Below are 24913 nucleotides of genomic sequence, written 5' to 3'. Positions count from 1 at the left end.
TATCTCCAAGCTTGCTTATGACAAGAGACTGTATGTCCCAAAGTAAAGAATATTTTTCTTCTCAATAACAACTGAATTACAGAATATATTTTAGTATTTATTACTTAAGATGCCCCACAGAAGTCAGTGATGAATTAAGTACTGACTTCAGGACATCAGAATCTAATGCAAGACATTTTCATTTAATAAATTCTAATCAAGTACAAGATCAAAGTTCTGTCTACATACTTGGAATGCCTAATATCGTGTTCACCACATCGGGCTACCTGACATTCAGGATGAAAACCAAGATAACCCAAAGGAAGTACTAGTCATTAACATTCCAAAAGACACAGCCAAAGGATGCACTACTGAAGGATGTGTTTGAGTGGAAAGTTTGGAAAAGCACTGAATTTCAGAGAACTCCCTCCCAGGAGGTGGAGAAAAAGGCCAAAATATTGGCAGTAAATGCTTAATAGCCCTAAATAACCAACACATTATAGTAAATAAGCACAGTGAATAGCCACGTATCTATTTCTCCCCGATTTCAATGGGATTCAGTGTAGCATATCTGACAAATTATACTGCACAGCTAATAAAATACATACAAAATCACATGAATATTAATGGATATTTCTCCTTTTTTAACTCATAATGCTATAAATTGTACTTCATGTTTTATATTGATTTTTGAGCACTTATATTATGTTCCATTAGAGTCAATGAGGAGTGAAAATACAATTACTGAAAATAATTTGTATTAAGATAAATATGATTGACCTTTTAGCCTTTTTCCATGTTTTCAACAAGACAGCCTGAGAACCAAATTTAAGTTGACATTTACATTTAAGAATAGCACAAAGGAATAAGAGACTTGTGACATCCAGAAGCATAGGGTGCACCTACAAACATGGAGAAAATTGCTCAGGTGAATGACAAATACATTGAGAATTCATCTGATGACTATTTTCTTACAACTTGCTTCTTTTCTGTCCCCTATCAAACTTTTTTTTTTTTTTTTAATCTAAATCAAATACTGAAATTATCAGCAATTTTCTTACAAAAAACTGGAATTTAGATTCTATAGCATATGCTGAATCTTCTAATACAAGCCCAGAAAATTATACCAAAATAACAAATAAATTAATTTTGGTCGAATTTAAAGGCTTGAATAAAATAATAATGCTACTTCCTAAACATGGCTATGAAGAGTTGATAGATTCTGTAATTGCCAACAGTAACAAAACACACCTGAGAATTATCATAAATAAAACCAAAGTTGCTTGCTCATCTCATTTACAGTGATAAGATAAACAAGAAAAAGAAAATTGAAAGAAAGGTAATTTATAAATAGTAAAAGGTATCAACATGCCATTTTGTAGTTCTGTCACAAACATACTAATGTAAATGCTAAGTTTGTTCATGCAGGACACGAGCATATTAATGTCAGAATCAGACTCTCCCACTTCTCTTCCAAAACACTAATACTGAACTAATATAAGTGTATTTTTGCTGCAAAAGAAACATTTTCCTTACAATTCTTGACAACTTAATCATGTCTCTTCTACTTCCTGCCTTTTTAAAGCACACAAGTGGTATGGGGTGGGTTTTATAAACTAATGAGATTAGAGACTTATGTTATCACTATCTACCAGTAAAAGAGAAAATGCGTCTCACTGGACTTCAGAGTAGAGGCTTTCAAATATTATACATCGTACAAGGTATTTCATTTGAATGCATAGCAATAGACTGCACTGAGGTGAGAAAATAACAAATAAGAAAAAGAACTTTACAAAAAAAAAAATCCCACTGAGATGATATATGAAGTACAATTGCAATTTTTGAAAGTACTGTTCTCCAACAACGGATTTAACCTTTACTGGAAGAAGACCAAGGAGCGAATTTCTCTGACTTTGTAACAAATGTTACACCACGTTCCACTTAAGCCCTGGTGTCTCAAAAATAATTTGAGGTAAACACAGCTACAATGTAACTAAAAGCTGATTTATATTGTCATCACTGGGCTTCAAAGCACAAACCATTCCTTTTGTTAAACCAAATCCACCATATATCATAATTTCACTACAGGTGAATTACAAATCCCATCTGTGTCCCACCCCATCCATACACTCACTTTTACTGCAAATAAGAAGATAGACCATTCTGAAAGACAAATCTGGACTGGCACAACTGATGAATCTTTCCTTAAGATTTACCTACGAGAGAATATTTAATCTGGCGTCCCCTTGCTCGTATCTTCAAAAGTGGTGATTTCACAGATGTCACTGAATTAAATACCAAAGAAAGCATGCTACTTTCACAGTTAAATATGCTGCACAAGGTAAAATAAAAATAAACACCACTGAATCATTCCACAAAAAAGTACAAGTCAGTTGCTTGCAAAATACTGGTTGTGATGCCTTATGTATCATTTTCCAAGGATAATGATGCTTCACCTGGTGCCAAACCTAAACAGTTTAGTTATACAACTTTGTAGGACAATTGTTTGCCTCAAAAGTGGAAACATCTAAGGTGAGTTGATCCTGGCTGGACACAAAGTGCACACCCAAGTTGCTCCATCACTCTCCTCCTCAGCAGGACAGGGAAAATAGAACAAAAGGCTCCTTGGTTGAGGTAAAGACAGGGAGAGATTGATCACCAATTACCTTCTCGGGCAAAAAAGACTCGACTTGGGGAAATGAGCTTAATTTGCTGTCAATCAAATCAGAGCAGGATAATGGGAAATAAAGTTAAATCTTAAAACACCCTCACTCATCTCTTCTTACCAGGTAACTTCACTCACGATTTTCTCTACCTCCTCTCCCCCAGTGACACAGAAGACAGGAATGGGGGCTGCAGTCAGTTCATCACATACAGTCTCTGCTGCTCCTTCCTCCTCAGGGGGAGGAGTCCTTCCCCTGCTCCAGCATGTGGCATTTTTCATGGAAAACAGTCCTCCAGGAATTTTTCCAACATAAGTCCTTACCACAGGCTGTAGTTCTTCACAAACTGTTCCAGTGTGGGTCCCTTCCATGGGGTGCAGTCCTCCAGGAACAGGCTGCTCAAGCATGGGTCACTCCCTGCCATCAAAGCTGCTCCAGGGTGGGCTCCCTCTTCACAGGTCCTGCCAGGAGCCTTCTCCAGCTCAGGACTCCCAGGAGTCACAGCCTCCTTCAGACATCCCCCTGCTCTGGTGTTGGGTGATCCATGAGCTGCAGGTGGATCTCTGCCCCAAGGGCTGCAGGGTCACAGCTGCCTCCCCATGAGCAGCACCACGGGCTGCAGGGGAGTCTCTGTTCTGGCACTTGGGGCACCTCCTGCCCTCCTTCTTCACTGGCCTTGGTGTCTGCACAGCAGTTTCTCTCACATACTTTCATTCATCTCTCCAGCATAGGTTGTTTCACAGGCTTTTTCCCCCCTTCTTAAATCTGTTACCCCAGAGGCACCATCACTGTCCCTGATGTGACAGCAGCAGGTCCACCTTGACTCTGCTGCACAGAGGAAAGTGTTCAGGAGCTTCACCCCTGCAGTACCCCTGCTACTAAAACCTTGCCATGCAACCCCAATATAACATCTAATTTCAGTCTCTGAGCCATTTCATGGCTATAAGTCAGCCCCTTAAAATGAGTAAGAATTTGTTATCTTTCATCAAACAACCACAGCAGACATACAGCTGGTCCAGCAAGTGTGGGTACAGATGTGAACTAAGTCCTATGCTAACCAGCCAGGCTGTACCTCTTGATCAACTGCCAGGATCTTCCTAGACAGCCACTGGCTTTCCTCAGCAAACTGCTGCCTTTCATTTTAAGAAGCACCCCTGTGGATCACTCTGAACCCATAGGCTTCCTAGTTTATAGTGAAATTACCACTTGGAATTTCATCTTTAAAATGAGAGCCACTGATCCATTTGTTACCCTAAGGGGTCAAAGAATTCAAGCAAGAGCTCTACAGCTGTGAGGTACATCACGGTGAGAGAGCAATGAACAGAATGGGAGTGTCTCCTTGCCCCCTGTTTGAAAGTACCTGGCACCTCAGAGCCTGCTCTGCAAGGCTTAAAGGAGTAAGGCTTAAAGGAATAAATAAACATCTTATTCTCTAACTGTGTCCAGTTGACTTTGCTCCCAAAGCCAACCAGTCCATTGCCAGGAACAGCAAGGTCTGTTCGAAGCAGCAGTTCACCTCTTATATAGCCTTGAATAAACAATTTCTTACATACTGTCCTATTATTTTCATTTCAGTATTAAGAAAGCAAATGAACTGATAAATATCACTCACTGAAGCCAAATCATAATTTGCCTATCTCAAATGCTTTCAAAACAAAGCACCAGGTAAACACCATTTCATGGGAGGTGTCCAAGAAGAACATGCCCAGTATTTAGAAAAATGCTTCACACAGGATAATGCCCTCCTGAGGCTCCTGAATTTGTGGTCAGATGATGGTGCTGATAGCATTTGTTTGATATCTTCACTATTTCTCAACAGCCTCTGCAGGAACGAGAGTTGAGTTTTAGAAGTGGGAGTCTGAGCAAAGTTTGAGCAAAGGCAAGGATACATGGAGCTATCACCTTCATCTGAAACATTCTGCTAATGCCTTAAACAAATTATCAACCATATGCTCTGGTATGGAAAGACTGTAACACCTCATGACACCGAGCCAGAGTTTTTTTTTTGGCTGGGGGCACTCACTCTGAAACCTGAAGCACATCCAGACACAGAAAGACTCACCTGAAGGGCCGGGGTTTTAATCTAAAGATTCCAAAATAGGACTAGTTAGCCTGGTTCAATTTTACACTAAGTGCATTTCATACTTGTGAAATATTACATAGGAGTGTTCAAGTGGGCAGATATTGTGAAATGTCAAAAAATGGCTTCAAAAAAGCTCTCCCTGAGCCATTAGTATAGACAGCAGGAAACAGTACAGAATTGAACCACTTTGTTTTACCATTGCAAACGATATTACCCAAAGGAGAAAATAAATTTAGAAATGGCACGGAGCTGCTCTAAGTTTCAATAAGGAGCAAGAATAATACAGTCCAGTTCCAGAAATACTTTGCTATTTGAATTTCTCTTTCAGTCTCAGCTACAGGTCAAAATCAAAGTCATTTACAGTGCAGTAATATTTACAAATGGGATTTATATTTAAAATAGTACATCTCCCCCCAAAAAAGCATACAAAAGTATACAAAAGCACTGTAGTTTTGTACTTATAAACACTCTCTGTACCCATATCTCCAGTTTCAAGTCATGTGACATCCTTCAATCTCATCAACCAAATGTTATTTTGTTTGTTTTCCTAGGCTTTTTAATACATACAAGAGCTTTTCTTCATTTCCTCAGATTTAGAATAATATATTTAAAACGCATTCAGGACTCACATTAACCTCTAACCAGTAGCAAAACATGTAACTTTATTTTATCCCTCTTAACTCTGTTAAAAATGTATATTATATAGTTGGCTTTTCACAAATATTAACGTGACCACTATATGTATTATTACACTGTATTATATTTTAGTAATAAGAGTTTAGAAGAGTAATGAATGTGTATTTTCTGATCATATGAAAGAGTTAAGACTGAGGGGGTTTTTTTGTGGTCTTTTTTAAATCTCTTCTTTGTAACATCTAAACCACCAAGCCAGAAGTTATGGGAGGGGGGGTAACCTTGTGACCCTTCATAAGAAGCCTGTTAACATTCTGTTTTCTTATCCAAATGAAAAAAAACAGACAACCTCAGAAGAAAATTTGCACCCATTAACCAGACTGAATGGAGCCACCCACGAAATAAATCTATTAGATAAAATAATTGAGAATACTTAAAACTGATCAAAAGAAGAATGTTTGATTAACATCTATTGAATATTCAACACAGCACTCCTTAAAGACAGAAGTCCTAAAAGGGTGAGGTGGGCTTCGGGCAGACCTTGTGCCAAGCCCCCTCGGCCAAGAGGCTTCACTTATTCTGTCTCCTAATTTGTCTCTTTTCTTAATTTTTTAATTAAACTTACAAATTTTTTAAAAAATAGTGGAACTCGTTTTTTGCAACTCACTGATTACAAAGTTCTATTAACTGGAAGACAGCACCAGTTCCCAAAGATTAACAAGAAGAAAGGTCAGCGGTTTATGCAAGAAGTCCAGGCCTTTCAGGGAACTGCTGGGACTTGAACGCACTGCTAGTTTCAAGAAGGGGAAGACAAAGGTTCAGTGCCCCTCATCACTGAACCACAGAATTAGTAAGGTTGGGAAAGGCCAGTAGGAGTCCAACCACTAACCCAGCACTGTCACCCTCAACACTGAACCACGCCCCTGAGCACCACAGTCACACGTGTTTTGAACACTTCCAGGGACGGTGACTCCACCACTTCCCCAGGCAGCTTGTTCCAGTGCTTGACCACCCTTTCCCTACCTGGGAGAGACCAGCTCTCGCCTGTCTACAACCTCCTTTCAGAAGCAATAGTGTCATCCACTGAGCCTCCTTTTCTCCAGACTAAACAACTCATCTCCCTCAGCTGCCCTAGACTGCAGCCTCACACTCTTTCCTGACCTGTATGAACCTGACAGAGTTGGCCTGACCCTTGCCCTTCCTGTCTTCAAATTTCATTGATCTATCAACTTCAACAGTCCACAGCAGAATCAGAAAATATCTTCTTACCAATATGGTAGAGGTGATCAGCAGCTGATGCTTAACATCTTGCAGTCTGTACCCGCAGCACTGGCAGCCTCTGCTAATAACAATTGATTGGGCTGCAGACCTGGGCACTAATCCTGCTTCCACTGCTTTCCAGGGGGAAATTCCAGAGTTTTAGCAGAAGCAAGGCTGGATTCTTTGAATAATGATATTTCATTCATGGCATTTCCTGACCTCGTGTGTCTCTCTCCAGCTCTGCAAAGAGCATGTGGGAATGGCCCCAGTTACCCAAGGTTATGCTTTTGCTCTCCCAAGAAATACAAAGGGGAAAAAAGTTACAAGAATGCCTGTGAATATAGGAGTGTTAGGAGATACAAGAAGTGATGGATTTTAACCAAGAAAAAAAAAGTTATTTGAGTCTGTTTTGCCTGACAGACTCTCAGCACCACTTGATAGATTTGCCAGGGTTCAGCATTTTTGAGTCCACCTTAAGCTACAACACTGTGGAAAAGGTGTATCTCAGTGTATAATCAGAATGGCCTGGTCTGAACACCCTCACTCTGAAAAGGGTGCACAGAAGCTTTTATTGCAGTTTTGTTATCCATGATAACATGATTCATTACTTGCACTTCTCTTCTCAAAATTTCCTAGTTTAAATGAGAAGAATAGAACTGCCTTATCTTTATTTTTACGCTTTGGAAGGGAAGAGAAAAATATTTATTCCTAATCCATAGAAAGCAAAGAAAACTGAGGTCATTTAATCCTTAGCTTCATAATGTTAAGCCTGAAAGAAGACCTCAATTTTTTTTCAAAGGTCATACTTCATAAATCCAACTGTACCCAGTTACTCATATCTCACTACTGCTATATGTAAAATAATTGAAACCTTTTGTATCTGCATTCTTGTATTTATAATTTCTGTACTTGTTCTTTAGGCATTGCAAGTTCTGGGCAAAGAAAACTGAGGACTATCTAAAGACCAAGCATACAGGGGTTCCCCTTACAGTCTCCAGAATTTAGAGACCCACTGTTTTAATCTACTAGATCAAACACAGTCACAACCCAAGTGATTTTGCCACAACTCAGTGTCCAAGGAAACTCTGGATCAGCATTCCAGGAAAGCATAAGGACTCACCTGACAGCCTTAACACCTCTGCCTCTTACTACCTCTACATTTGCGCTTAAAGATGGTCTCTAACAGGTACATGGCAGGATTCTTTCTTCTCTTCCCAAACTACACCTGTTTCATAGGACTGTGTGATAGACTTCACACTCCAAAACTATCAGTCAGTTACTGGCTACATTTATATTCAAATATCTGTTAAATTATCCTATTTGTTGGCCATCTTCTGGAGCCAGGAAAGGATTTTACTTTTGCTTTAAACTAAAATAAGATGGGACTATTTGAATATGGAATGTATTGAATATGAACTGCATTATCATAATTCTTTTCCCCATCAATGAAATTCACATATATTCTTTTTAAACGTAATATATTTGTGATAAAATGTCATATAATAAATACCAAATTCATGATACAGTACCGAATAAAATACACACCAAACATTTCAAGCATAATAAATTAACATAAAGTAAGTAGTTGGTGCCAGTATGATGAATAGACTGTTTCCCTAAGGACCTGAGGGTGCCTATTTAATGCTGTTTAGTGCCTGTGTGTGCACGTCCCATTGAAGTCTATTAGAGCCCAAAGCATCTTGATGTGAGCCCTGCTGAGCACATCAACTCTTATGCCTAAAGAGTTAACCTGCCCTAAGCCACCAGAGTTGTTGCAAAGTGTATGTGGCTCAATATGCTCTAAAAATCAAGGCATTCATTTAAATGCCTGTGTACTAATTTAGAATGAGAGCTCAGTGTCTCAGACATAGCTGATGACACTTTGACAGAACCTGAAAGCCAGAACCTAAGTGTGGTCTACAAAAGCCTCATTCAGCCACCACCCAAATCTGCATTTAAGGAACTGCTCTTTCTGTGTGTCTGACAGGTAAATCTGGCAACCTCGCGGGACACCCAACACTGCCACCTGTGATGAAGCTGGAGGAGTTATACAGCTCCATAAAACAGATCAGAAAGTTCTTTGGAAAGCTCCAAAGAGTTGTGATCTCCAACTCAAAATACATGCTTTAACAGCTCCTGGAGAAGGAACTCAAATGCTCCACACACCATTTCCAAGATCTGCAACTGAAACCCACAATTTTTGTTCTCTTTTGTTACCTGTTACCTGGGCTAAATCACCCCCCACCATGGCCCTGTGCAAGCAGAAGGGCTGGACTGAAAGCACACCTGAGCGTTTTTCTGATGGGCAGTGATGCACAGCAGAGCAGGTACCTCAAATCCATTCCAGGTGCATCATTCTCCCAACCACCATACACAACTCCAGTGCTACACAGAATGAGGTCTGAAATTTAACTTCCAAGCCATGCATGAAAGTCAGGTATTTCAAAGTGATGACTTGCGTGCCCGTCCCAAGGCTGAGTCCCCTCAGTTTTTGACAGACCAGAGCTTTCCAAACTCCTACATTAAATTCCTCTTTGGACACTCAAGATCAAAACTATGGTTTGAACCTTATTGTTCCACTACCCTCCTATGTCATAAGGAATTAATACTCCTGTACTTTATGGCAGGAGTCTCTCTCCATGTAATTCTTCTATGGCACATGGAGATCCTCAGAAGCAAGGAGATTGGTAAGCAGAAAGTGTTATTATATAATGATTTGAGAAAAAGAATCTCTTGTTTCAGGAAAATGGGAAGGTTATATGCTCATAAAATGCAAAAACAGCCACTTGAAACTATACTTGAAGGAATATGTAAAAAATTGTATTTGTTGAAGGCTTCTTTTCCTATTACTAAAAAAACCCCACACAGCATGATTAGAAAAGTACAGTTTAGGCACCTATTACACTCAAAAGCTTCTTTACAGTATATTTTACCTACTGCTTCAACATACTACTTGTATCATTTCATTGAAGAATATTTGCACAAATTGCACTGGTTGACTATTATCAGATAATTATTAAAAAATTCCTCTTCACAAATTTTAGCAAGAACAACATTAATTAAACAGTATAGACATTCAGAGTGAAACACAAACCTTTGACGCCTATAGCACAATACTACGGCTCCTTACAACCAGTTTTGTACCCTTTCAGGGTTAAAATGTTAACTTTTATCTTTCACAATGAATTTAACTTTGCCTTCCATCTTCACCTTATTTTCATAGTTTTGTTTCAAGTGTTGTCATGTCTAAATATGCTGCAACTATAGTACATTTCTTCTTTTGTGACTTAATGCTGTAATTTGAAAGGAAAATGTAAGAATAATTACTGATGTAACAATAAAACATGGACATACTATAGATAACTCTGGAATTTTACCTAGGAAATGTAGGTTCACAAAATTATCCTCTGTCCTCCTTTCAATGAGCTGTCACCCTGTGCCTATCCTACTCCCATGAATTTAATATTTTGAACATTGCTAACTTTGTCTCCATATTTCACAATCATAAATATCAAGCAAATATGATGCTGCTAAATAAGAGCTTGAAATACAATCTTCTTATAGAAATATGTATGTCTAAAGCAGCTTCTCATTTTATTGATTGCTCTGTGCAAAAACATGAAAGCATAAATACTAGAAGTTGATTCGTTTTAATTTCTTTGCACTTAGCCATGGCCTCAGCCTAAAGAAGGATCTAACCAGAGTCTGACAGTTAAAGATTAACAGTCCTGCCATACCAACAGGCTTGACAAAGGAGCTTAACTTAATCCTTAAGGCAGTATAAGATGTCTTATGTGTATTACTGCATAGGAGCACAACTTTAATAAACACAGTGTAATGTAATTTTCAGTAGTTTTACTGATGTCAACTATGGGATATGAAGCAAAAAATAATTTGACAGATCTATTTGTTTTCCAAGGCAAACTATTTTTTAGAGATTACTTCTATTTTGAATTGCAGTCTGAGAGCTTTGCAAGGACTGCTGTACAAAAAAACAAGTTAAAAAAAAAAAAGAAAAAGAGACAAGCAGATGCAACCTCATCATTCACAATCATGGGGGACTCAATTTCAGCTAAACTGGCTTACACACTGCTCTGTTATAGCTGTTTTCACCTCTGATCTCAGTCACAAGTTTTCATCCATTTGCTGTGAACAATGCACTCAATTTTAAGAAGTTTTGAGAACTTAAATAACTGTTAGGTCCTTGGACTTAGTATGACATGGATGAGATCACCTCTTGCACCTTCAAAGAGATTTTATCTATTTTTATTTGCTATAGACCATGAAAATTAACCAACATACATGACAGTCCAAATGTTAGGACATTAGTTTTCATGTCAACACGATTTTTTTTTCACATTATGCACTACAAATATATGCCATCTTCATAACATGCTGAAAAATATACCTAGAAAGCGGCATAATAAAAAAATATCATTTCTGAGAAACTTTTAATAAAGTTGATGCATCATATCATCAATCAATTTATTCTCCATTTGCCTGAGAGCACTGATAGAAGCTCAGTGGCTCAGTCTCTTTTTAGCACACACTCCACTTCAGGTGCTCCTAGTGCAGCTGCCTCACTGTGCTCCTCAGCAGTATGAAACCTCAAAGACAGGTCTGCAGGTCCTGTGAGGTGTCTCAAACTTCAGTTTGATCTGAAGATACATGCTATTACAGCCTATATGGATGTCTGTGTATGGGATATACTGCTCTTCCATCCTGACAGCACTGAGAGCTCTGGCAGAAAGACTGAGAGCCACCCACACCTTCTACTGAAGCCCAGGATGCTGCACATCCAGTGTCTTTCATGAGAGCAGCAACATGATCTCTACACTTACAAGTGAGTAACAAGCTGTGCCAGTTTCAAATCAGCACAGCTGGGAGTGAAAGGTGATTCTAAAGCCTCATTTCCCTTTCCATCCCAAAATGTCCACAGGCATAATTAAAGATACCCTGAAAGCTGTTTTGTATTACATAAACTGCTACAGATCAAAAGGGTTCACTGTGCTGGAAGAAATCAGACACATTAATACCAGAGATACCCTCCTGGCCCTGATATCCCTCCTCCACATGTACTAGCTGCACAAAGTACCTCAATTATGCCCTTAAACCATCAGGGACACATCAACACTACCCCTGAGAAAGAATATTCAGCATATCTATAACTAGGTTCATTGCTTCTTTGCACTGCTACTGAGACATAAAGCAGATACAGCAAAAGTGAAAAATGCAGCTCTAGTTTTGATTCTGCTTATAAAAAACCAGAGCTTTTGGCTATTCATAAAAATTAAATCAAAATTAAAACCATTAATATGATAATTACCTATGGAAAGAGCAACATTAAAACTCAAAGGCAAACCAGTCTCTTGTTAGTGAAGGCATTACTAAATATCCTATCAGCAACAATTCTTCACTGACCAAAATTAAGATACAGTTGTCAGTATTTCCAAAGCAATACATACATGGTAAGAATACCAGAAAGGACAAATGAAAACACAAACATTACAAATTAAATAACCTGTGCATACAGAAATAGTCATGTTATAAGCAAGAAACCACATAGCTTCATGCTCAAACATGATTTTGTAAAGCAAAGAAATTAAAATCTTTTCTTCAGCAAGTATCTGCCCAGTGAAAACAGCAGATTTTGTTGTAAGTGGTGACTCAGATGACTAAATCACACTCTGTGAACCAAATTTAGTGTCTCATTTCAAACTTTGAAAACCTGACTCACAACACCATCTATCATATTAGGCTGCAGTACAAGAAAGAAATTATGAAAAACAGTCTTTTTTCTTAAGTGTACTAAACATGTGGCAAACTAATGACCAAAATTTAAGTGAGAAGAGTACTTTGAATTATATTCTCCAAACATATAAGGCAAAAAAATTCCTGGCAGTTTGGCAGAGGACTAAAAATACTCCTCTGGACCAGAGTTAGGAAGCCATAAGGACACAGACCAGCAGTTTTTTGCTGGGAGATGCAAGCAAATACTCCATACAGCCAACCACAGCCAGTGCTGCCCAGGAGTTGACTGTAGGACTCACAGAAGCTCCACGGGAAAGCTACATAACCACACCATGTATGCTGAGCCCAGGACAATAAACCCTGCTTTTCAGTCAAGCTTATTAGTTCTGGCTTAGCAACAGGCAAACTGCAGTGGCTGTGCTGCCAGAGCAGAGCCTGTGCATCTCCAAGCTGCTCAAAGGGAGGGCAGAGCGTGCTCCCGTCTGCTGGCAAAATCCCATCCTGACATATGCTTAGACATCATGTCAGCTGGCACTGGGAAAACCCTCACTGAAGGGCTGGGTATTATGTACAGTCCCATTCATGGCTGAGGTAGTCCTCATGGAGAATGTGAGCAATATTATAACAAACTGTCTCAGTCTTTGTAAGGCTCATGAATCACTATTAAAAACAGAAAGAAATCTGGAGCAGTGTTACAAAGAGAATACATAAGCAGGTGAACAAATGGAATAGCAGTGACCTTGTTATAGGTATCTTATTTTCAAAATTTATTTCAGACAGTTATCTATAATATCAACAATGACCATTTTATGGAATATAAACCCTAAGAAAGAAATTACCTAAATAAAACATGAAGTGTTTTGTCATGTTTTGTGTTTTAAAAAAGGAGTTCACCTGCAATTATCCAGGCACAGGCAGCCGAGCTGAGCAAGGACAGGCAGTGCTAACTCTGCATTGCTTTGGCAGCTGCATTCAGACATTAGCTGTATTTTGAGGTTTTATGTTTCTATTTTAGAGTCAACCAATACGCTGAGATGTGTAAAACTAACCATTTTACAGTAGCATTAGGACTAAAACAGAGAGCAAACAAATTTAGGAGCACATGTGACATCATTTTAATCTCCACGAATGAAACTAAGCCAAGTGTCAGAAGGACTGACCCACAGATGCCACACTGAAAGCTGGAGGAGAGCAGGGAAGGGACAGCACAGGTTGTATAACAGCACATACTCCCTGGGAGCCTCTGAACTCTGCACAGAGACTGGGGATAAAGCTGGGAGAGCACTGCTTCCACGTATTTGGCCAAAAGCTTTCTCATACTAACCATGGGCAAGTCTTGGAAACCATGATTGCTGAACGTGTCTTTGCTGTGGCCAAAGGTTCAGTCTCTTCAAATACAAGGTGTACATCATTTGGATGGCTAAAGTCAAAGAACAGCTAGAATAACAAATGCAATTTCAGTCCTTGGCACTGCACTTGAGAACTGTCCAGATGTGTTGTCGGTGTGTCTTTACCACCATTCCCCAGGAACTCCATGTAGCTTCCACGTATCTTGACCTCCAGAGGCTACAGAAAGCACAGTGCAGAGATTGCCCAGCTCCAGAAGAAATGTGGCTGCCAAAGACCAGGATTTACTTCTCGGATACAGAGTAACTATTCTGCTTTCAAGCTAACAAGGTTGCTCAAAGTACACTAGGCAGACTTACTGGCCCAGTCTTGGAATCTCTGCACATGGCCACACGCTACCTTCCTGGCCCCCGTGTCAACTGTGGTTGTTTAAAATATGCTCTTAGATTATTACATCACTCACTTTATTAATTTTGGTGTGTACTATACATGAAATACAGTGGAGCTGAGGCAGAAACATTGTATCCTATGACAAGAGGGAGTGGCTTTGAACTGAAAGAGAATAGGTGTTGACTGGATATTAGAAGAAAATTCTTCACTATGAGCATGGTAAGGCCCTGGCAGAGGCTGTCCAGAGCTGTGGTTGCCCAATCCCTGGAAGAATCCCAGATGCTACCAGGCTTCGAACAACCTGGTCTAGTGGGAAGCATCCCTGCCCATTGTGGGGTGAGGAGTGAAACAAAATAATCTTTAAGGTCCCTTCCAAGCCAAACCATGGTAGGGTTCTAGGATTCTGTAGTTACATGCCTCCTCAGATGCTGTTTTGTACAAGTAACAAGTGTGAAGTTCACTGAAATGGAACAAGTGTCTATCCACAGAGAACAGTAATGCAGGCAAGAAAGTTTAGAAGGGAATGAGTCTGGCTGTAACTCATGTCACTGCCTAAAAAGCACAGCCTGGTATCTCAAACTGGGAGAAAAGGTTTTAACCTCATGCAGGCAAACTGGTAAGCAGCCCATACTCACATGATGAATGTGGCATCTAAACCCCTGTTTCTCAGTCAGCCATTTCTTAAACATTACAATAGCTCCTTTAACTTCGCTGTGCACAAGGCTTGGTACAGATGTATAGTTGCACAAATTTGCACTGTGGAATTTTTCTTTTCTTTAGAGCTAACTCTTAGACTGATGCTCTGCTGAGTGTTATTACATCTACTTTTATGACTTGCTATAGCCATGGGCAAGATATATTTTAACAGTACAAAATTTACAGAGTATTTTGTTTCTGCAATATTAACATCATGCCAATACCTGAGGATGCTAATAACATACTAAATTCAAAATATATTATTTGCTAAACAAAAATGTATATTCCAAATATACTGAATGTTTATTGAGAAACATTTTCCTCTTCTAGGTTATTTCTAACTAAGCCATCCACTCTGTAATGGAAATTTTTTCTACAGCTGCAATGAATTCCTAACGTGTTGTATTCAACAAGAAGACACACATTTATATATTCTTGTTCTATGTTACTTACAACAGTCCATATTATTAAATCTGAATTAAGAAAACCTGATCTATGCTGCTTGTATACCACATAAACCCATTACTGTTCCCTTATCTTGGACAATGAACTCTTTGTACTACACTGTCATTGTAAAAAAAATACTCTATTAATCTATTAAATATATCAGTTTCCCCCCTCTGTGTTTTCCAATAGCCCAATCTTACTCTGAACTTCTCTCACAAGTTTTCAGGAAGGATTCAGTATTCATTCTTGCATGTATTTAACACACTGTGCTTCTCCTCCTTCCTGTGTCACCCTGAATACAGCCCAGACACAAAGTGTTACCAGACTTTTCTAACCCCAGTTCAAATGTGCTGGATTCCCTACGGCAAAGTGTACATGTTCCTCAGTGCCCAGCTCTGTCTTTCATACAGACTATCAAGGGACACCTCAGAGCTCCACTTTTCCACCTCTATTTTGCACTTCTGTTACAAACAGATGCTCTGAAGGCAGAAAGTTTCAGCCTTGACTCATTCCCTCACTCCCTATGTGACTTCTGGTTTTAACTGCATTTGGCTATTTTCAGAATGACAATAGAGAACAATTAATAGCAGTTTTTGAACTGAAAATTCTTGCTTTTCCAGCTGACAACAAACTTTAGTAGTCAACCAGGTCTTAGCACTTCAGGTTTTAAGTCTTAGAGAAAGAGTGATTTCTAATGGAGATTACTTAGGGACGAGGTGAAAAGAGTGAGGTTAAAGACCACGGTGCTTCACCTCACCTTCAAAGTAGCTTTTGTGCTGTCACATCTGCTTATATCAGCACCAAACGACTGCTGATTTGATCATAATTGCCCTAATTAGAAGTTCAATTAATGCACTGAGTTCTTTGTATCAATGCCACCTCAGCATCAAGGATGTGCACACGGAGTGTTACAGAGCAATACAGGTTAAACTCGAAAGGAAGGTCACTGGGAAAAGGAAACTACCTGCAATCTACTGCTTTGAGGATATCACATAGTTAGGATGACACTCAATATCCACTTATGCCCCAGGACAAGCAGAAAGGGAGAATTTAAGGACCTCTATTGAGAGATATCCATCAGCTGTGAGCAAAAATTACATTTCCTGTCATTGAAAATCTCATTTAGTTCAGACTTGCTTCCACCAAGGATTAAAAACCTTCAAAAGAACACTTTGTCTTCACAGGAAGAAGAAAATAGCCTAAAATGCTCACAGTGAAAGATCACGTGAAAAAGAAGTGCACAATATAGCAACTTTAAATGGTTATCAAATATAATACACTTCAACACATACTAAAAATACCAACGTGGTCATTGAAATTAATTCTGAAAGGGAAGAGGAAAGGAACTAAGGGGCTTTGCATGAGAGAAATTTCACCAGCAGACAAATTTCACCAGCAGACAACGTTTTACCAATTCCCTGCCTGAAAGTATTTCACAAATACATTGAGTTAAGAATTTTGTATGTTCACAAAAGAAGCAGTGAGGGAAACAGGCAGCACCCACATATTAAAGTATTATATGTATGATATTTCAAAAAACGGAAAAGAGCATATTTACTAATTCTTCATCTTTCACAAATCAAGATAATTTGTGAAAAATTCATATAATCCAGAATCTGTCAAAAAAAAAGAAGTGCAAAAATTAACATCTTCATGCTTCTGCAGTTTTTTATTCTACAAACAAAAAAAAAAGAAAAAAACAACAACAACAAAAAAAACCCACCACCCCACTGTGTCTTGGTCACTTGCAAAAATAAGATAACCTGTCATGACCAATATATGGTATCAGATATTGTGCTGAGATGTGACTTTTTAAAATGTAAGGAAATTAAAACACAATTCTGCATCAACTGTTGACCTGACTACCTACTATTTATGTTTGTTCTGAAATAAAGAATCAATATCTTGTGATACAGTCTCTGAAATAATCTTTTTGGCTTCAGTTTCTATGAAAGAATAAGGCTATATCACATAATGTCACAAATAGCACAGGGCTATTTGATCCTCACCTGGTATAAACTCCCAAACCTTCTCTTGTTTTCAGTATTACAACAATGATTGTCTCTCCTTTATCTTCCCAATCACCAGGAAATGATCAGAACATGGCTAATTTGTGCTAGGGTAGGTTTTTATCCATCACACTCCATGAATGAACATTAACAACATCATGCACTAGATGCGCACCAAGCATCTTTCACTTTTCAGGGACATTCCAATATTTAATAGTACCTGTGCTCTTTTGAGAAGATTTTTAAAGCAACATATCCTACCTCTGCCTGGACTCACCATCCCTGCTAGTTAGATCTCATCTTTAACAGCACTTCTTTTAGAAAGAATTAGGCAATACAGTGTTAACTGTAAAATATTACTTTCTCTTATTATCCTAGCAAACATTTATCTCTCAAGCAAACACTGTAGTCATAATTCTACAAAAGATGTGTCCAACTACAAAACACACCCTTTTTCATAAAATAAATGTATAAACTGCACAGCACCTAATACCTACATGTAAACATTTAAAAATATTTCAAGATATTCTAAGTAGAAGCAGTGTCTTTCTAGAGCTACTGGTTTCCTGCAGAGATGCCAAGCAACCTGGAAAACAGGAAAATGTACCATAATTTGCTGTCATTGCTGTGGCCTCTGTTGCCCTGTGTGAGCAGCTAGCGCACACAGAAACTGCTAAAAATTTTAGACAAGGATCATCAAAACGAATGTTAGTCTGAAAAACCACACTACTGCAGTAGCTCAAAAGTAAGAAACTGTAAAGCACAGGACAGTCATTATTCAAAAGCTGGGTAAATCTGGAAAAACAATTGTCTCTGCTCTCTGTATGATGATATTCAGTTACATTCCCTGACTGTCATGATATATTTTTTTAAGATGCCAATTTTATAAGGATTTAAAGAAACCTACAGCTTATGAGTGGTAGGTAGCTATGGTACCTAAATACATAAAAAGCCAGGAAGTCAAGAGAGCACTGAGCAAAGGGCATTTTGGACTCCCACCTTTGCCTAAGTCTCTGACAGATGGAAGTGTCCCCAACAAGGTTATTCTAGAATAAAGTCTCCCCCTTGTGGATCTCTCACATAATAAAAACTTCATCAAATCCTTAATTGCGTAATAAAGTTTGTGTTCCTTCCTTTGCAGGTAAGAATTTCAGGGCCAAATAGGAACATGTAATGAAATTATGGTACATGGTTTACTTAACTCTGTGGGCTTGATCCCACCTCAGGAAAGACAAGCTGTTTTGATGTAAGATACATAATGGTTCTGTGATAAATTCATTTAAAAACACTAATACCTTCAAAATAATTTGATTTCTTCACATCTTTATGTTTAGTTATGAAAGCTGGTTTAGTAAAGCTCCCCAAACTGTCCCTGGTCCAATGAGGTAAAAATTCAAATTTCAAACCCATTTGACTTAATAATTACTAAAAATAATATAAAACATGACAAGATTCCCACAAAGTTTAGTATCCAAAAAACCAGTTTCACCCAAGAGCAACGTTTTGCAATTCAGAGATTAAGGAGCTATAGCAGCACTATTTGCAGAATTACACTTCTTCAAATACTTCATTAACTACACTATTCTCTGATCTGCATTAATTTAGAGGGATCACCAAGATTTCTTTGCATGTGATAATTCACATTATCATAAATTAAGAAATCATTGTGATCACTTAAATTGTCATGTTGATCTCCATTTGCTCTTAAGGTACTTAAAAGTGTTTCTAACAAATCATACATTTTGACTGCAGGATTGATTTTAATTTTTTTTATTTTCTAAGAAGCAAAATCTTTGATGGCTTGAAATATTATTCAATTACATACATGACAAACTCATATTTTATTTGCAGCACCAACTGTTGAGTCAATACTGGGTAAAAGGCTTTTTAACTATCCAGAGACATGTTCTCACATTCATTTCAGAATCATAAGATAATGGTTAAATATTTATTTCTTGCAAGTTCTGGAATAGTGCTAGGTTTCCTACTTTCATTAACATTCTCTTATTTGTATGCAGTAATTGCTTTAAAAATATTAGCATTGTAATTTCTTGCTAGTGCTATCATAAATCAACAGAAAGGCTTATCCCCATGCCTCCCCAGAGAAGAGCATAATTCTGCTTCCCTCAATGCCAGTGACAAAACCTCTTTAATTTCAGGATAACACTCCAAGAGCTCATGAAAGATGTCACTTTGACAATGCAGGACTCTTGTCCTCTCTAACTGCAGAGCAGAGGCAGTAGCTAAGCCGTGCTACACTCAATGCGCCTCTACAGAAAGCAACAGCTCCTCAAAGTAGAACCCGCCACTTCTTCACTTTGTTTCAGTCCTTGACCTCTCAATAACAACTATCAGGAAACCATATTTTCTGTTCAAAAAATGAGATTTTTTTAGGATACAACATCTGGTGATTGGGAACAAAAAGAGATACTCTTTATTCTTTTCAAACATCCATCAACAATGTCTGTCAACTGCTGTTACTCTGGGACATGCAGAGGTGAAATGACAAGAATCCACTTGCATATCCGAATCCACAGCGTTTATGATTTCTTTTGTTCCAAGAATTCAGCTCAACAAAAATTAAGTACACGCTGCTAAACTGCGAAAGGCTACTAAAGCTAAGTACAGAGGTTCTGATCTCTGATGCTTGACTCATGGAAAAATGGGCTTGCAGAAACAACAAAGGCAAAGACTAGAAACTCCTGCAAAAAGCCTCTTCAACCCAGTAAAAGAAAAGACGTATTTTACGGTATTCTCAGAGACTGCCTGCTTATCTTGACAGTATGGATGAGGAACTACAATTCTTAGTGAATATAAAATGAAAGGAGAAAAATAATTGGTAATTACAATATTGCAGGCTATATTTCAAAATCATTGTTACTTAGTACTAAGTGCCCAGATTTTCTGGCAAATAGTCTCCATACATGATCATCCAGCACTACTAAATGAGCTGTATTGCTAGTAGTGACAGACATTTGTAATACATGATATTTCACAATGAGGACAATTGTTAAATTTTATCCCTGAAGAGAAACATCTTTACTACCATATACTTACACAGCTCATATGTCAATACTCACGTTGTGATTACAAATTACTAACTTCAGTACCTGTCATACAGCTTTTACATATATGTGCATACTTATTCTCATTAAATGCACCAGAATGGGTACAACACCATGAACATGAAAGGAGATTTTCCTGTTAAAGCAAATTATGGGACCCAGAAATAAGCACAAGAATGATGCAGACATTCAGGCTACTGCTACCTGTCATTCATGCATGAACACATACCAAGGATGACTTTTGTATAATGGTCATTCAGCTTCAGGTCATTCAACCTGACAGATAATTCTAAGATGAAGGAGAAATTAAGGAAGCTATACTGTGAAAAATTTGCCACTCATTGTCATTTCCCACCATCACCCCTGTGCTATGAAAATAACATGTACCATTGCTGAACTCATTCCTGCCTTACCTTTGCAAGCCTGTTGTCCTCACATAACAGATACTTCTCATCTCCTTCCAGACCTCCCTATCACTGCAAGCATCACATCCTTTTCACAGCTACACAATTTTACCTTGCTCTTCTTGCAGCTCTCTTCACATTCCTTAAAACTTCCCTAATTCCCTCACTTCACTTGCTATTCAAGCTGTCTTCTTTGCAGTTTCCAATTCCCACCCAAACCATACATTCTCTGAACATCTCACCATTCCTCAGTTCTTGCTATCACTCTCCCTCTTCTTACCATCACCAACTTTGCATTCTTCTTTTTCTAAACCAGGAATTCTTGTGACTTGTTGCATTCTCTATTTTTTATTACGCATGAAACCTGTGTATTTTGGGATTGTAAATCCATGACAAGTACATGGACTACCAAATTAAATTACAAAAATAAATACATTAAGAGACAAAGCCCCTTTGTCCCCAGTCTCCTTATGGTAATGCAGTGTCCTCACTGCTCTGTATACCACAGTGGCACAGCTCTCTGCATGATCTCATGTGCATTAAAATAAGACAAAGCAAGCTGGGAACACAGCAGGGATAGCACAATATTCTTTTGGACCCACAGAAGTTAGGCAGAAAAGTTATTAAACCTTCAGCAGATTATATTTGTGAGGCATGAACTGTGTGAAATGATATTCAGAAATGGAGTATCTGTGGGGTTTGGACCATATTACAATATATTAAAAAGCCAAAGGATCATCTTTCTCCAACACGCAGAGAAACATTAAAATTACCCTGGAAAATAATATAACAGGATTTTAAGTATGGCCTGTTACTGAGGGCTGTTTATGAGTCTGGAGAAACCAGTGTGAGGTATTATCAGAATCAGAAGGCTACTCACACATGCATCCCAAATAACCCACAGATGTCTTTTCAATTATTGCTGCATATAAAAACCATGTGCACATATATCTGCACCTATCACTACAGTCATGTTCAAGAACAAAAGAATTACAAGAGTACACGTCAGACAATAGGAAGCCCATGGCCAAACTTGCTTTTTCTATAGACATTATATTTGAGAATTTCCAGGAGAACCATGTAAGAAAGCAAATAAAGCCTACAAGGCACCATCATGTGCTATTTTTCTGTGCTAAGAGGCCTACAGATAACTCTTGCATAGAAAGTTACGCCAGAAGGAACAATAAAAATCTCTGTATATCAAAGTCACTAGTCTTCACACAGTACCTCTAAACTGAGCCCAGTAACTTGTTTGACAACATATCTTTCAGAAGGTTGTCAGCCTGGATGTGAAAACATAAGAAAGTTGTGAATCTTCATTTCTCTTGCTTATTTTTTAAAGTAAATTATTACTGCAAGATGTGTGTGCACTAAACAGTATCTGCAGTTTTGGAAGAGGAAGACCTTGGAATTTCCAGGTGGAAACAGCAAACCAAACACCAAACAAAAAGCAGAAGAATATGCCTTCTGAGAAATTTACTAAAGCTTGAGTATCTCTTTGGCATGGATGTGCCACCTTGCTCACTTTATGTCACTACATCTATCCTGTGAGCTATCAAAGCTAAGTTTTGCCTATCTCTGTTAAACAAGTATTACAGTTTGACAGTACAGTCTGGTAATTCCTCTGTCAAGGGGAGGGACATAATTTTGTTCACCATTAAAGAAGTGCCCCCAATTTTTAGAATGGAAACTACGGGTGACAACTTCTGCTTCCCAGAAGGAGGATGAAAAGGTCATTTGTGCAGGAGACTTTTTTTTTTCTTATGACAAAATCAGCTAAGAATAAACACCTACCTATTGACTTTGCCCTCCTGTAAATAAACCTCATTCTTTAACCCTTACTAATACGATCATAAACGCACGTTTGTGCTGTAACTAGAGCATACAACATCAGAAACAAAACACTTCACCCTCCCCACCTCCTACCGTGCGCGGGAGAAGAGAAGCAGCGCTGCACAAATACCCGAGGTCGGGCTGGAGCCCGGTAATTCCTGCCCTCGGGCCAGGACAGCGGGGCAGAGAGGGCACGTCGGCCCTCCGAGGGAACCGGGCACGGCACGGGGGCAGGAGGGAGCGCTCGGCACGTTCGCAGTCCGTGTCCCCCGAGGGAGGCCAGGGCACCGCGGGGTCCCGGCTGCCCCGGGGGCCGGGAGAGAGCGGCGGTCCCGCGGCCGGCGGCTCACCTTGTGCTCCAGGACGCTGATGTAGCCCTCCAGGAGGCCGGCCCCGACGGGCAGAGCCGGGTGGCGCTGGCCGCGGTCCGGCGGGCGGCTGGGCACCGCCGCCACCTGCTGCTGCCGCCGCCGCGGCTCCGAGCGGCCCCCGCCGATGCCGATGCCGCCGTACATGAGCAACAAGCTGGTGCACATGGTGGTGAGCGCCAGGCAGACGGCCAGCCCGTGGCGCTGCGGGGGGCAGAGAGAGAGCCGGCTCAGCGGGCTCCCCCCGCCGCGGGGCCCGCCGCTCCCCCGCCGGCGCGCCCGCAAGTTTCGCCCACCAGACACCCGGCAGAAGTGCGAGGAGAGAACTGGGGAAGCCCCTCCGTCCTCCTCCTGCCCCCTCGCCGGCCCGCTCCCGTGCCACCCCCTTCTCCCCCAGCCCTGTTTCCTCGCCTCTTCTCCCCTCCGTGCGCCCGGCTACCCCGCGCCTCATCCCCGCGCCGCCGACCCCTCTGGGCATCTCATTCGTGCATTTTAACGAGTGTTGGGGACCGTAGCGCTTCCCCCCGCCCAGCTACCTCCAGCCTCGTCCTTTAAGCAGATCGGTTTTCTGTACGCTCCTTAAAACGCACGCACACACAAAACCCCCAAACCACGAGCAACACGAATAAAAGAAAGCAGGCGGAAAGTTCTTGGCCGCTGCCACCAAGGTTTGGTCGCCTTCGCGCGATCCCGGAGAGCCGCGGGGACGCAGCCCGGCGAAGGCTGGAGCGTGTGCGGGGTGCCCGGGGCAGCTCCGCTCCGCGCCGCTCCTCTGCTCTCCTCCCCGCCGCCGGAGCCGGGATGAGCCGAGCCAACAATGCACTTACCATCAGGGTCTTCATTTTGTGCGCCTCCCGGCCGCCAGTCCTCCCGCTCCCCGCTAGGCTCGGCATGGCGGGGAAGCCGCAGACATGGCTCGGCCAGGGAAGCGCCGCCGTGGCGGGGATTAGGGGGGAATTACACTCGGCCGGACCCTCGGAGCCTGCCAGAGCCGGGTCCTCGGCTGCCCCGCCTGCCTCCGCCTCCGCCTCCGCCTCCTGCCGCCGGCGCAGCGGCGACTTCAGGGCAGGTGGAAGTTTAACTTCTGCCTCCCGCTCGGGCGCTGCTCCGCTGGCGAGCCCGCGGCGCGGGGGGGGCGGCAGCGGCGGGATCGCCGCGGGCACCGGGCGGGCGCCGGGCGGGCGCCGGGCGGGCGCCGGGCGGGCAACGGGCGGGCACCGGGCGGGCAACGGGCGGGCGGCGCCTCTCCGACCCCGAGCGAGCAGGAGCGGGGGCAGGAGTTCTTCCCTTCCTCCTCCTCTCTGCACAGGCCTCTGTCCTGCTTGTGGTACCTGGGCACGACCTTCACGTTACATTATTTGTATTTTTCCCTAGCGGAAAATTTCTCCTTCTCCCACTGCTATCTGGGTTTCCTGGAGCTGGCAGCGATCAGGCAATACTTTAAATTCACGTTAGTAAAAAAATCGACGCCCTCAACTCCTTGTGCGGCGCCGACAATACCCCCTTCACATAATCTTGCCTAAGCTCTAACAACCGCTTTCAAACCCTTTTGACAGAAGCTTTCTTCGTCTTATAAATCAAATCTCACAGACTTGCTCCCCATGCCATCTCTCTGGTTTCTGAGGGCGGACATTTTCCCATTCTCCCAAGCAGCCTTCTAAAGTTTTATTCTTTCTTTGTGTTAATAGTGTAGTGTTTAGTTGTGAAAACTTTATCAGATCTCAAATTACATAGATCTTTTGCTGAGGGAATTCCACGTTTATAAATTGCCCCTTCTACAAAGACCTTTTTAGTGTTGATCTCTTCCAAACTTATTAGACTGACAGCATTAAAAAAAAAAAAGTCTCCTAATCATGAAGTTATTTCACTTGGAACTACTCATCGAAATAGTAGCTCTAATATATGGCTCCACACCTAACCTACAGCTATGTAGTATTAAAAATTACATTAAGGAGAAAACTATCAGCAGAGTAACTCAACCATGG

General features: G+C 40.6%; 1 protein-coding gene across 1 annotated transcript in view; it reads right to left on the bottom strand.

The window, feature by feature from the left end:
• ST6GALNAC5 (ST6 N-acetylgalactosaminide alpha-2,6-sialyltransferase 5) overlaps positions 1-23918 on the bottom strand; it is a 72583-nt gene extending 48665 nt beyond the window's left edge. Inside the window, exons 1-2 of the mRNA XM_066325074.1 lie at positions 23756-23918; positions 22911-23132 (exon numbers count right to left, since the gene is read on the bottom strand). Of these exons, the coding sequence (XP_066181171.1) occupies positions 22911-23132; positions 23756-23821 (288 nt within the window). The 5' untranslated portion in view covers positions 23822-23918. The remainder of the gene's footprint in view (positions 1-22910; positions 23133-23755) is intronic.
• Between the last annotated feature and the right edge of the window lie 995 nt (positions 23919-24913).

Source organism: Sylvia atricapilla, chromosome 9 (assembly GCF_009819655.1).
Source record: "Sylvia atricapilla isolate bSylAtr1 chromosome 9, bSylAtr1.pri, whole genome shotgun sequence".
Classification (NCBI taxonomy): Eukaryota; Metazoa; Chordata; class Aves; order Passeriformes; family Sylviidae; genus Sylvia; species Sylvia atricapilla.
Note: the sequence above shows the minus strand (reverse complement) of the source record. Positions and strands in the feature narration are given on the sequence as shown.